The 12771-nt window shown below is 33.4% G+C and overlaps 2 protein-coding genes across 3 annotated transcripts; one reads left to right on the top strand and one right to left on the bottom strand.

Annotated features, from left to right (window-relative positions):
• Nucleotides 1–3196: 3196 nt before the first annotated feature.
• LOC115876761 lies at nt 3197–4203 on the top strand. Its single transcript, XM_030892679.1, has 3 exons — nt 3197–3440; nt 3523–3655; nt 3707–4203. Exons 1-3 carry the CDS (start codon nt 3249–3251, stop codon nt 4177–4179), a joined length of 798 nt encoding a protein of 265 aa, XP_030748539.1. The 5' UTR covers nt 3197–3248; the 3' UTR covers nt 4180–4203.
• Nucleotides 4204–4284: 81 nt separating this feature from the next.
• LOC115876748 (putative nuclease HARBI1) lies at nt 4285–5749 on the bottom strand. 2 transcript variants are annotated; one of them, XM_030892668.1, is made up of 5 exons: nt 5505–5749; nt 5240–5436; nt 4995–5127; nt 4775–4919; nt 4285–4717 (listed from the first exon to the last, which is right to left on the bottom strand). In XM_030892668.1, exons 1-5 carry the CDS (start codon nt 5727–5729, stop codon nt 4317–4319), a joined length of 1101 nt encoding a protein of 366 aa, XP_030748528.1. In that variant the 5' UTR covers nt 5730–5749; the 3' UTR covers nt 4285–4316. The 2 variants fall into 2 exon arrangements, with proteins under 2 accessions (XP_030748528.1, XP_030748519.1); XM_030892659.1 differs by having other exon boundaries at nt 4775–5127.
• Nucleotides 5750–12771: the final 7022 nt, after the last annotated feature.

The following is a 12771-nucleotide window of genomic DNA, read 5'->3' as shown; positions in this document are numbered from 1 at the left end:
GATGTGCGCCACTCTGTACATAGATTGCCTCAAACTAACTCAAACTGATTCTAGGCAACAAACCCCAGAAAGAAACTAATGTTTTATCGATCCCAGTCGTCAATCATTCGTTCGTCCCGAAGTGTATATTCCGGCGCGCCTCCTCCTATGATGGAAATCAGCTAAAGTGGATGCTGTCCGGGCCCCTAATCCCCCATAATCGATGGTTAGGTAGATTTGCAACGAGATAGAGAGACAACGGGGAATTAGAAGACAGTTAGCGAAGTGTCTGAACGCGCAAATCCTTCGCAGCTTTTTATCCTGCTCATTTGGAACAGACTAATCTACTATTATAAATGATGGGCAAGAGGGACAGCAGGATACTTTGAAAAGAAGCGAGGCGAGGAGAGGGGGAGGGGCCACGGAAGCTATCCTGCTGATGCCGCTGCTGCTGTTGCATTTAGATCGATTGCCTCGCTGATGCTTTTGAGTGATTGTTTCCGCACTGGAAATGTTTCGGGCGATAGAGCTGGCAAATTGCATTTTCGGGGAAAAAAACGTAATGAAATGTTTCTATCAGAGATTTTTATTGAGGTTTGCAGTTTATATTTATTCAAAGAACCTATATAAAGGGTGATTCACGGCATTCCGTTGGTAGGTTAGATACACGCATGGCCAAAATTATAGCATATATCGTTTAAAAATATACGGAAAGGAATTTAAAGAATTTTTTTTATACACAGCTTTGATAATCTGTAATAAACATTTTGTTGTTAAAATGGATATGGTAAACAATGTTTATCGTTCAGACCCAATATTATTATAAATTCTTGCACATTTCGATTTGTGGTCTCTTGGATTTCAGAAGAAATTTGACCATTGTTTTGGCCTTAAAATGCATAGAAACATTATTTCACAGTTTAATAGAGTCAGAATAGTAACACTGTCTCAACAGGGCTACCGGCAAGTTGAAATAGCTGAAATTGTACACTGTAAAAAATCAGCCTGAGTGAACACATATTTCTCAGGGAGTGAATTTTTTGAGTGAAATAATTGAGTACATTTTTATCTAAAATAGAGTAAATTCATCATTTTACTCAAATATGATCTCTATTTAATCAATAGCTATTGAATAAGCTCATGTTCGAGTTATAACCCCTATCTTTGAGTAATGGAATAGAAAAATTCACTTAAAAACTCATGTTATAGTTTTACACAATAAAAATTTGAGTGAAATCACCCAGTTTAGAGTATTTTCGCTCATTACTAATCATACGTCATACGCGCTTCTTCGATACCGAATAAGCTATTTCCCTGTTCCTCAGTTTTTAATTATCTGTTCGAGTCGTAGGTTGTCTTGTTCCTTCGAAGGTGCCCAGGTTACAAGTCCATAGTGTATGTGTGTGTGATGTAAAGTGTGACAGTGGCCGCGTGGCGTGGTGAAGCGAATACGAACTCATAACTCCTAAATATGTTTTATGTTAAGAACATTTTTTTTCACATCGCAGAAATCCGCCTAACATATATTCAAATTCGACTGCGTCTACTGATTGCCGCAATGCTCGGATGTTTCCTGGACTAATTAGCGTAGCGAAAATCTAGGTACTTTCCCTCAATCTGGAACTGGGAACTGGAACATTTGGCAGAATAACATTTTTTTAATTTTCAGGAGGAAAAGTATCTGATTTTCCGGAGGATTTTCGTTATTAAAAAGTTAGTTTAGAAATTAGAAATATTCGAGAATGTTGGTAGCCGAGCTGACGAATGCTCTTAATAAAGCGGATTTTTGCGATGTGATGCAACTTTTCTAGACATCTAGCTTAAAAAGTTCCTGTATTTTTTCCAAAAGAGTTGAAAACTTTTAAATGTTTTTGATATTATAATAATAGTGTTATATTTGGTTTTATTTGTTTTTTGTCAAATAAAAATGACAAATAAAAATATTTTTGAAGGTTCTACAGTTTTTTATTTGGTTTGTTAAAAAAAAAAAATATTCTAAATGATTTTTAAAAGCTATGTAAAGCTAACTTGTTATTTTATTACAAAGTGACCAGATGCCTCCCAAAAGTGAATTTTAGGAAATGGACATGTTCGAGACCATGTCCTAAACTGAAACTTACCTTTGAAAGGCACCTGCCCACCTGTTATAAAAATAACAAGTTAGCTTACTCTAGCTTTAAAAAAATAATTTAGAAATATATTTCTCAATACTGAGTGAAATTAATACTCAGATATGAGTACTAATCGAGTTAAGTGTAACACAAATTTGAGTAAAAGTCACTCAATAAAAGGTGTCTTGAACTCAACACTTAGTGAGTTCACTCATTTTAAAGTGAATAAATTATCAAAATCGATCAAAATACTACTCAAGGTAAACAATAATGAGTAAAAAAGGAGTCTTTCGTCTAATCTCGATTGAGTGAAAACACTCAGTGCTTTTCACTCTGAGAATTGAAGATTCACTCGGTTCTGTAGAGTGGAAATTTCACTCAATCGGGTGTGGACAGAAATTGAGAAAGTATTGAGTGAAATCTGAGTGAAATTTCACTCAATTTTTTTTACAGTGTAGGAGGTAACCAAAGCGATGTTTCGCGAATATTAAAAAAATTCAGGGAGACAAACGAGGTTACAGAGCGGCTTAGAAGAGGTAGAAAGAGAGTTACTACTGCTGTGCAAGACCGTCAAATATCCCTAATTGCACGACGCAATCCCCTGCTTTCTAGTACTATGCTAATAAAAATCAGTTAGATCGCCTTGAAGGAGTAAATGTTTCAAGAAAGTCCATAGCAAGAAGACTCCATGACAGAGGATTACATTTTATCTACGTGTTCCGAAGCTTAATTTACAGCACAAAATTGGGGAGGAGATGAGAGCAAATGGACCTAATTAGAATTTCGTCATGTTTAGTAATGAAACAAGAATAGACCTAGGTCCGTATTCTCGTTTTCATACACGAAAACGTATCGTTTTCAAAACGCTAAGCGAAACAACTCGCTTAGCAAAACGATAAGCACTTGATTATGGTATTCTTATTAAAAATTTTTGCTAAACGCTTCACTTTTAAAATAACCGCTTTGCACTTGTTGACTACGTTGCAATTTTTCAATGATGCCAATGGAACAAAACTAAAAAATTAAATTGGTAATGTTTTCAATACAAAAATCTTTAAAAAAATCAATCAAAATTATTTTTGAAGTTTTCGTGACGTTTTGTTGCCAAAGTCGCTGTTTGGTTCTAATCACATAATAATAATTTAATATTGTTAAAAAATGGCAAAGAAGCAAATGAGCCAAACTCAGAAAAAAACATTGTTAGAGTTTATGGAGGAAAATCCTCAACTGGTTACCCAAAAAATAAGTAACCAATATACAAGTGCTGATATGAATCAAAAATGGGCGGAAATCACGGATAGGTTAAATAGCATTCCTGGATGCAATAAGTCCTGGAAGGAATGGAGAAAGGTATGTATACCAACCCGTTTCCCATTTATGCATTTTAATAAAACATACGCGAAATAAAAAATAAAAAACTTTTTTATTTTAGTGTTGGAGTGATATGAAATGCAGGAGCAAAAAAAAGAAAGCGCAAGAAAAGCGGTCAATGAATATGACTGGCGGTGGACCCCCGGAAGAAGATGGGCCCGATGAAATGGACCAAAAAATATTAAATATTATAGGTATTTTCTCATAAATTTTGTTGACCCATTTAATTAAGTATAAATTTTCAGGTGGCGATGTTTTAATTTCAGGCATAGACGTGCCTGAAATTGGATTACCTTTAGTATCTGCCATCAATGAACCAGCAACAGTTTCACTACCCAAAGGTAGTTATATCGAAGAATCAGAAGATACTGATTGTGGTGAAATTCATGAGGCTGATAAGGAAAAAGCTAATGAAAATCATTCTAATAATAGCCCTAAAACATCAACAAGAGTTAGACCTCCTCTAATCAAGAAAAGGGCTATATCTGCAGTCCCTCTTGAAAAAACTAAAAGAAAAACTAATCATACTGCTTCAATTGAAGCATCCCAAAAGTTTATAAAAATTGCAAGGGACAAATATGAATTAAAAAAGAATTATTATGAAAAAAAAATTCAAATTTTGGAAAAGCAATCTGAAACTTTGGAAAGGATTGCAGTTGGGGTCGAAAATTGTGCTGAATTTTTAAAAAATAAAACATTTATTGAACATTACGAATAAATGTCCAATGTATTATTAGTTAGTTTACTGTTATTGTTTATTGTTATTGTTAATTTGTTTTTGTAATGTTTTAAATTTTGTGTTGTGTTGTGTTATTTTTGAAAGAATAAAAGACATTTGTATCTCAGTATATTTTATTAAACGAAATAATTATTTACTAATAATTGTCGTACTTCCCGTCCTCGTCCAAGGACATTATTGTCGGGGATATGATTAATATTCTCATTTAGGTTTCCACCTTCCACCTCATTGAAACCCATCATTTCTTCATCATTGTATAAGGGAATATTGTTTTCAAGACAAATATTATGAAGAACTGCGCAGGTATTTACAATTTTTGCAGCTGTTTCTGGTGTATAATGAAGAACACGGTGCTTCAAAAGACATCTAAATCTATTTTTTAGAAGCCCAAAGCATCGTTCAACTGTAACCCGAATTGCTCTAAATCGACGATTAAATCTTGCTTCTGGGGTGTCAGGTTCAGGTTCAGGTAAAAATGGTGTTATTAACCAAGGCCGAATCGGGTAGCCAGAATCCCCTAAAAATTATTATTGGAAAAGAAACTTTTCCCTAAAGAGTAAAATATTTTACCAACCAAATAGATAAAAATTTCCCATTTCATTTTGTGGAAGCTCACTTAGAAAACGTTCTATGTTGGAATTCTGCCATATAAAACTATCATGGGTACTACCACAAAAACGTGCATTAACGTTTGTGATGCGTAACTTTTCATCACATATCTTAAAATAACACACATAATATACAACTGGGACGGTAAAGTAAAGTGTAATGATATTATTCCGCTTACTACCTACCATCTGAACATTCAAAGAATGAAATCCTTTTCGATTCATGTAAATATGTTCATTTATAACTGGGGCTACAATTGCGATATGGGTGCAGTCAATGCACCCTATAATGCCTGGTAGTCGATACAGATTAAAAAACCTAAAAAATATAGGAATCGATTTATGTAAGGTACTTTCAACATAAAATTACTCTATAATAGTCAGTGAGTAAAACGTGTTATAATGCTTTTTAATGTAGGTACTATACTTACCTCTGTCTAACATCTCTCAACTCTTCCATTGAATTAGGAAAATGAATGTAAGTATTCAGAATATTATGATGGTTGAATGCGTCAATTACACTATGGAGTGATCTACTTACTGAAGACTGGCTTACTTTCATCATTTGATTTCTGCCTATATCTAATTGGTAGCTTCCACCGGCCAAAAAGCGTAAAGTAAGTAAAATCTGCAAATACCATTACAAAAAGTTGGCAAAAATGTCCATTATAGAAGTTATCTTTAGTCGTTTTTTACCTTGTTTCTATTGGTTAACGCATCTACTTTATGTTGGGCTGGCAAAAAAGGGCCTAGCAAGTTTTCTAAATCCTGGACATTTTCTTTTCTTAGCCGATATAGCTTAACAAAGTTATAATCTGATAATGCAAAAGGATTATCCGGAAAAAACCGCTGCCGCCGTTGTCCTTCGGCATTTTCTATATTTTCTATTAAGTTAATCGCAATTTGTTCAAAATTATCCATTATTATCTTAGATTATTATTGAAACACAGATACTTCAGAAAAAAATGAGACTTCACTTTTTGACGTTCGATTACCAAAACAGATACCTTATGGTAGCCGTTTTCAAAGTGGAGAGCGTTTTTTAAAAACGTGTAGCAAAATCAAACAAGAATACCGTTCGGCATTGCGCTATGCGAATATGACGTCAAAAGTGGCGAGCGACCTAAAACGCACAGCGTTTTGAGAAACGAGAATACGGGTCCTAGTGTCAGACTCGCGACGAACTTTGGTCTGGAGAGCATCTGGAAGAAGAGCACGCTTGAATGCAGCTCAATCCCGTGTCCCGTTTCAAGGGGGAAGCATTATGGTATGGGCAGGTGTAATGCACGGAGCTCGAACTCTTTTTTAATTGCTTCCATTTTTGAAAATTGTTGTGTTCTTTTTCATAAGTTATTCGGGATTTAAATGGAAGTAGTTTGGATATGGCGTTTGTCGCCTCAGCTTGAATATCTGTTGGTAATTTACTTATTTCGTTTTGAGCCATTTCTGGCTCCAATTCAATCAGCAATCGACACGAAAGAGAATTAAAAAATATTAGGTCAAAACTGACAACTAAAGAGACAGCTTTATTTATTTGTCAAATTACATAAAAATCAACGCCAACTCAGCACAATATATATAATATTTTTTCTACTCGTAATAAATTCCTGGAAATAATAATTTCTGAATATTTTTTACTTTTTTTTAACTTGCTATGAAAAAAAAATTGTTTTATACACGACGATAAAATTGTATTATTGTCTCCCGAAATTAATTCACTCGCGATTTCATCGCTCGTGAATTAATCTTTTCGGTCGACGATAAAATACCATTTTATCGTCTTGTATAAAAAAACTATTAATTGAACTATTTTTCCTTTTATTTACAACGTTACCGATCCTATGAACGCGTTATTTACGTATTCACTTTTAAAACGTGGTAGGATTGAGGAAAATCGGCGGGAAGTCTGTTTTTTTTGCCAAAAGCCTCCAGCATATTTTCCCCTGCGAATTAAGCTATAAATTCTGATCAAAACGTCGGGGACCGCTGCGTTTAGTAGTAACTCGCCTCTCACTATTGACAACACACGTGACATTAATTAGAGAGCACAGAACGAGCCGCGCACCGAGCCCAATTATTTTGACTCTCTGAAAATAGTAAAGCAATTTTCTGCGGCGATCGCATAAATGGAATCGGCATTAACGGCCGCCTAATAACATCCTTCTTGATTAAAATTCGTAATATATGATGCGGCGTATGTAAATTCGCGTTGTGAGAAAGGCCCATTAGGCAACGAAGCCAATCAGTCTGTGCATTTCTTAACCAGGTATGAGAAACGACGCTCGCTCCTGACACTTTAACTTGCAACCTGGACGCATTAATTTAAATTTGCATTCGGCTGCTCGATCAGACCCACGCGATTCCCCGCATTATTTATTTCTTCATCTGCGAGCTCGTCGTCTCCCCAGTTCGGAGAGATATACGCGGTAATTAATTTAATGGCTGAAAAAATACTATTATTCCAAATTGACTTTCCGCAGGACTGTATAATGTATTCGAGGCGACAGAGGACGGGGAGCAGATGCCAATAGTCAACGATAAAAAACAACTTTGCCTCAGATATAAACTACGTGTGGATTTTCGAGTTTGCATTTTTATCTTGGCATATTAAATCTTTGAAGCAAAAATCTATTTTTATTTACAACCACATATCGTCGGCTTTATGACGAAAAGGTGTATCTCGATTTTTGGCGATTTTGAGATATCAACGTCATGACATGCCCAATGGGTCATATTTTAACATAGCCAATTTTCGCATCTCAATATTGTACCTTTTTTATATTATTTTCGTTTAAAAATTTGCCCCATCTCAAATACTACAATTCTCCGTTATGATGAAGAGCCGTATGTTGAGATAGGGCTCTTTGTTATATCAATTGTTATACCAATTGTTATACTACAAGAAAGATGGAATTTGAGATAGGTTCTTTTGTTTTAAGTTATGAAAATGATACCTAATTATTTTCTGATGGTTGTTGCTTGGAACAAAATAAAACTTCTATAATGGCAGCAGCTCTCTTTTACAGTGTGATTTTGAGTCTGTTTTTTGCCAAAAACCATTGTTAGAATGAGCTAGACTCTGTACATAGCTGTATCGGGTATGCAAAAGATTGTCCGAGCATAAATGGCCGAAGAAAAATTGATCGAAATCAAACGAAATGAAAATTGCCCTAATGGAAAAATCCCGAAATTATAATTTCCCTAAGAACATTTTAGCGAACCAAAAACTTGCCCGAAAAATACAATAATTTTTATCTCATTATCATTGTCAGGCTATTGGCATTGTCATCCCTGTCAATTTTTGGAAAATTTTATTTATTGTGCCTATCATCATCCTGCATAAACACGTAGAATGGAAGTCGAATTTGTTATCATTGAACAGGGAAAACAGAAACTGTTAGTCCACAGTTATTAAAAAGGCACGAATGTAGAAACATGTTTTGTTTAGTTTGATTTTTATTAAATGGACTGTGAGTTTAAATGCCTTGTATTAATGCCCTCAATTAACTGAATAATTACTAAAAATATATTAGTTAAAAAAATGTATTTTTGTATAAAAAACAATATTATTAAAATAAGCTAGATAAGTGTATAAGTGTATTTTAATTGATTATTGTCTTTGCTTCTGGAATGAAAATTGTCTTTGTTTTCAGTTGATCTGATCCAACGCGAATAAAAGTATTTAAAAATATTTGTTTCTGATTTTTTGGTGATTTTCAGATTTTTTCTGTATGTATGTATTGTATTTTCTTTTATGTATGTATTGTATTGTATAATGGTGAATATTGTATTTTTTTTTCCTTATTAAGAACACTTTACCATCATTTTTAAATTTATTTTAGATTGCCGTATGTATACTATTCGTTCTGAAATATTTATTATTATTATAACAAAAAGGCCTATCTCTATTAAACAACTAAATGAAATTATTTATTAGAATTTACGCACAATTTATCTTTAGAACGTTTCCTCAATGTCTCCGTTTAAGTGTTAATACAAAAACACTATTAAAAAATTAAAGACTTTACATTTATTGGCCAAATAAAGTAAGTGATTTTCTTTAAATTGCTCTCCTGAAAAGTAGCAAAAATCGAGATACGCCTTTTCGTCATAAAGCCGACGATATGTAATACTGATATTACTGACTTTTAAAAAATTTGAAAGTGTCAAATTATCTACATTTCTTCCCTCTTCCATTTCCCTCGCTCATTTCTCTCACTCGGTTTTTCTTATTTCTCGCGTCATTTAATTAAGCAAAATATTCCTCTAATATCTTTATTAAATACTTATCTAACATCAACAAAAATAAACAAGAAGATTAACAATAATAATTGAAGATTCTAATACATTTAGTTGTTGAAATTAATGGCCAATTTTGACTTATTGTACGCGTCAATCGGTATTGTTAAGGAGCCGCCCTGATGATGTGTTTCACTCATTGAGGTTTCACTGCTGCAAAAACTTAACTCCTGACTTGTGCCAGGTCTTCTAATGTGAACGAAAGAAGGTAAAGAGTTTGAATTGCTACAGGAAAACGATGGCAACGATGTCATTGAAGATATATCATATTTGCGGTTTTAGTTTGGTTGGCTACAGACGCATCTACATAACCCTCAGCCACAGCGCTGGATTTCCATCCCCCTAGACGCTTCAGCTGTAAAACATCTAATTTCTATCCAACTTGTGTTAGTTATCATAAATGATCTGCTCTTATAAGTTTTTGTATCGGGAATTTCTATGCCAATTTTTTTTTCTAAAATATCAATATGCGTAGTTTTCATCTTCAGTAGCTCATCACTTCGACATGCCCCAAACATACCTACTATACTATAAGCGCAACCTAAAACAATGAAAAGAATTATTTCAAAGCAGAAAAAGAGAACATTTAAAAAAAGCCTTACTTTAATAGGAAGAAATTCTTGAGGTGCTTTCGTGGGAAAATCCTCCAAGTTTTACCTGGTAAAAATGCTAGACTTCTTTAGCTTAAAACCTACATTCTGGCGTTTTAAAAGAGCGACGAGTTTGTGATATTTTGATATGTCACTCTTTTCCCTTAATCCTAGCATTGTCCGTATCATGATGTACGTAGCCCAAAGAGTAGATGGCTTTTTGCCTTGTCGCTAAAATATGCCATTAAGACTGTCTCCGAAGCAATATTCTTAGCATTTCTTTCGGCACACCATTTTTCGTTCAATGCTATTTCATATCGCCCCCTACTTTTCTCTGGAAGCTCTTTTTTCAGCTTCTGTAAGTTCTGGTAGTACCAATATTAAAGTAGTTTTCATTATCAAAACTTTCCGACAACATTCTGGCTTTCTATGTTATATAAATTCGAAAAAGCGAACAAGAAATTCAAAACTCACTTAGTTGTTTGTTTTGCTGTTGAAGGTTTGCGCTATAAGAACCACTGGTACCGGTAACTATAGATATGGAAATGCCAAAACAGAAAACGACAAATTTTCGCATATTTATTTTTTTTTCAAATAAAATACTGTCCCTATTTTTTAATTAATTATGTGGTTGTAAATAAAATAGTATACAAACGTCGGAGGAAAGTTTTCATTATTGCGTCTCGAGATTTAGTTAATCTCTCGACAGTAATGAAACACATACGTAATTTTAACTCCTACGTAATACTGAATAAAGAAGAAAACGAACAGGGAATTAACCAAAGACATCTTTTAATGTTTTTGGTTTTGCTCTTTTTAATGTTTTAATGTTTTGTAATTTTGATTCTTGGGCCTGGCCTGACCCGTTCCTCCATCAGCTCTTCTAGGTCTGTGTCTGTATCCGAAAATTCGGACGCCTCAAATTCTTCGGAAGATTTAAAATCGCTCATTTGTTTTCTTTATTTTTTGAAGAAAAAAACACTAAACAAAAACAACACCACGTTTTGTATGTTAAGTTTACCAATATTAATGACGTCGGGTCGCAATACGCATGCGCCGGACACTTTACTTGCAAAAGATCCGCGAACAGGTCTGACTAACAATCAGAATTTTCTGTGCGAACAGCGTACTCTTGATTGGAAACCAATCAAAAATTTCTGTGCGAAAGCGTTTTACCCTATTGCGCATGATTATCTGTTGGAAATATGTTTCTTACAGCTGTGAGAATAAACCTATAGTCGGAACGCTCCCTCCATATTTGGAACGTTCCTCTTAAAATTTGTCACTTGTCAATTATGTAGCACGGTATCCCCTTGCTCTGTGTTTCACATTCCTCCTGTGAGTAACAAGTTTGGACTTGAATGAATGAAAAAATCGTCCGTTTTAAATAAAATTTGGTAGGTTGATAGATTGGACCAATGCCAACTTGACCGTGTACGACACGTGTCACTATGACAGTTAGTTTTGACTTAAGAAACGTCAAAAGTTGATGTCCTCTAATCGCGACCGAATAAGAAGTTATTAGGACCTTATTTCAATTTCTTAAGTTTATTGCTAACCAAATGAACAAAATCAGATTAGCCAACTACATATTTCCATCGTTCTGGATTGCTTTGAATTTAATGGAGAACTTTCTTCTAAAGTTACCTTAAAAGTGCTGATTTATGATATCCTTCCATATATTAATGTTGGGAGCATTCTACCTACATATTAATTATTTTTACTCTATTTTTTTATCGGTAAGTTATCCGGTTTTAAAGTGGTCTTTGAATCATTATCAGCTAAAAAACTATATTTATGGTTGTAGTGCAGCATAGTCTACGAGTCAGACTTCGTACATTAATGAGAACCAGCTGTAATTAACAATATTTAATCTTGTAATAAGTATAAATAGTAATTTGTATTAATAGAATTTATTTGTAAGATATATGTAGTATGTGGTTTTATACTGATTACAAGTTGCAAATTACACTAAAAAGTATCAAATATCAATAATTATTATACAGGGTGTCCCAGAAATAAGTGCAAATATTTTAAGGGGTGGTAGATCTCGACAAAAGAAACTTATTTTCTCTTTGTCGTTTTTCAAATAAGTCCAAAATAACGGAGTTATTTTACTTTGAAAAATTCCAAATAAATGATTTTTTTTGCTGAAATTTTGAGAACCACTGGATCTTTTCTGGATTTTCTTTCTTGTAAATTTAATATAATACATATGTTGCCATATTATCAAGAAATTATGTTTTTTAACTAAAAACTAAAAAAAAATTCAAAAAATTTTTTAAAAAAATTTCAAATGTTTTTTTCGCGAAAAAAACATAATAGGCGTGTTTCTGGGGTTGAACTTGGGTTGAACTATATTACCAGTTAAAATATTTGCACTTATTTCTGGGACACCCTGTATATATCCCAATAGCATTGTGAATTTGAAGTAAAAAAATATTTTCTACGCACTTTTTTAAACAAATAAAAATATATGTAAATTAGTTAAAACAGAAGATTTTAGAAAAGAACTCATTTTTTTCATATTGTTCCACCACTTCAAAAAATTCTAAAAAAATCCTGAGTGTAAAGACATATAAAAGACATTTTTTGACGATTTTTAGTGAGTGACATATTTCACAAAGGTTAAAAAAAATGAAGATTCTTATTTTCTTTCCTCCGCTAAAAATCGGCTTTTCGTTTAAGAATCATGATCATATTATTTTTTCATGTCAGACTTCTAAGAATTAGAAAAAAAAATCATCATTAATTAATTTTGAATTTTACTATAAAAATAAAACTGAAAAAACAATTTTTTTGAAAATCTCGAAAACCCTTTGAGCTAAAGAGCTAAATATTTAGGTGAATTATTTTGATTCAACACCAAATCGATCCCCTGAGTGCGAGTTAAAAAAGCCGCGGGGGCAGATTTCCTATATTAATCCGGCTATACCCTTTATTTAAAATAAATTTTCGGAAGTAATTACCCAAGTGTATCAAAATTACCGATAATTTTTCATGAAAGCATGTTGTCTAAAAACTGCATGAGTTTATATTCATATTTTGCCATAAGAGCTCTTCCAAAATATGAA

The sequence above is a fragment of the Sitophilus oryzae genome, unplaced genomic scaffold (genome assembly GCF_002938485.1).
Source record: "Sitophilus oryzae breed Bouriz unplaced genomic scaffold, Soryzae_2.0 scaffold_1059_pilon_pilon, whole genome shotgun sequence".
NCBI lineage: Eukaryota > Metazoa > Arthropoda > Insecta > Coleoptera > Curculionidae > Sitophilus > Sitophilus oryzae.
Note: the sequence above shows the minus strand (reverse complement) of the source record. Positions and strands in the feature narration are given on the sequence as shown.

Bases quoted from the DNA above. Each gene is read 5' to 3' on its own strand.
- LOC115876748 (XM_030892659.1), bottom strand. From the start codon at position 5,729: ATGGATAATTTTGAACAAATTGCGATTAACTTAATAGAAAATATAGAA. The intron at 5,437-5,504 runs GTAAAAAACGAC...TGGTATTTGCAG, and splicing joins CGTTAACCAATAGAAACAAG to ATTTTACTTACTTTACGCTT. The intron at 5,128-5,239 runs GTAAGTATAGTA...TATATTTTTTAG, and splicing joins TTGAGAGATGTTAGACAGAG to GTTTTTTAATCTGTATCGAC.
- LOC115876761 (XM_030892679.1), top strand. From the start codon at position 3,249: ATGGCAAAGAAGCAAATGAGCCAAACTCAGAAAAAAACATTGTTAGAG. The intron at 3,441-3,522 runs GTATGTATACCA...TTTTTATTTTAG, and splicing joins CCTGGAAGGAATGGAGAAAG to TGTTGGAGTGATATGAAATG. The intron at 3,656-3,706 runs GTATTTTCTCAT...ATAAATTTTCAG, and splicing joins AAAAATATTAAATATTATAG to GTGGCGATGTTTTAATTTCA.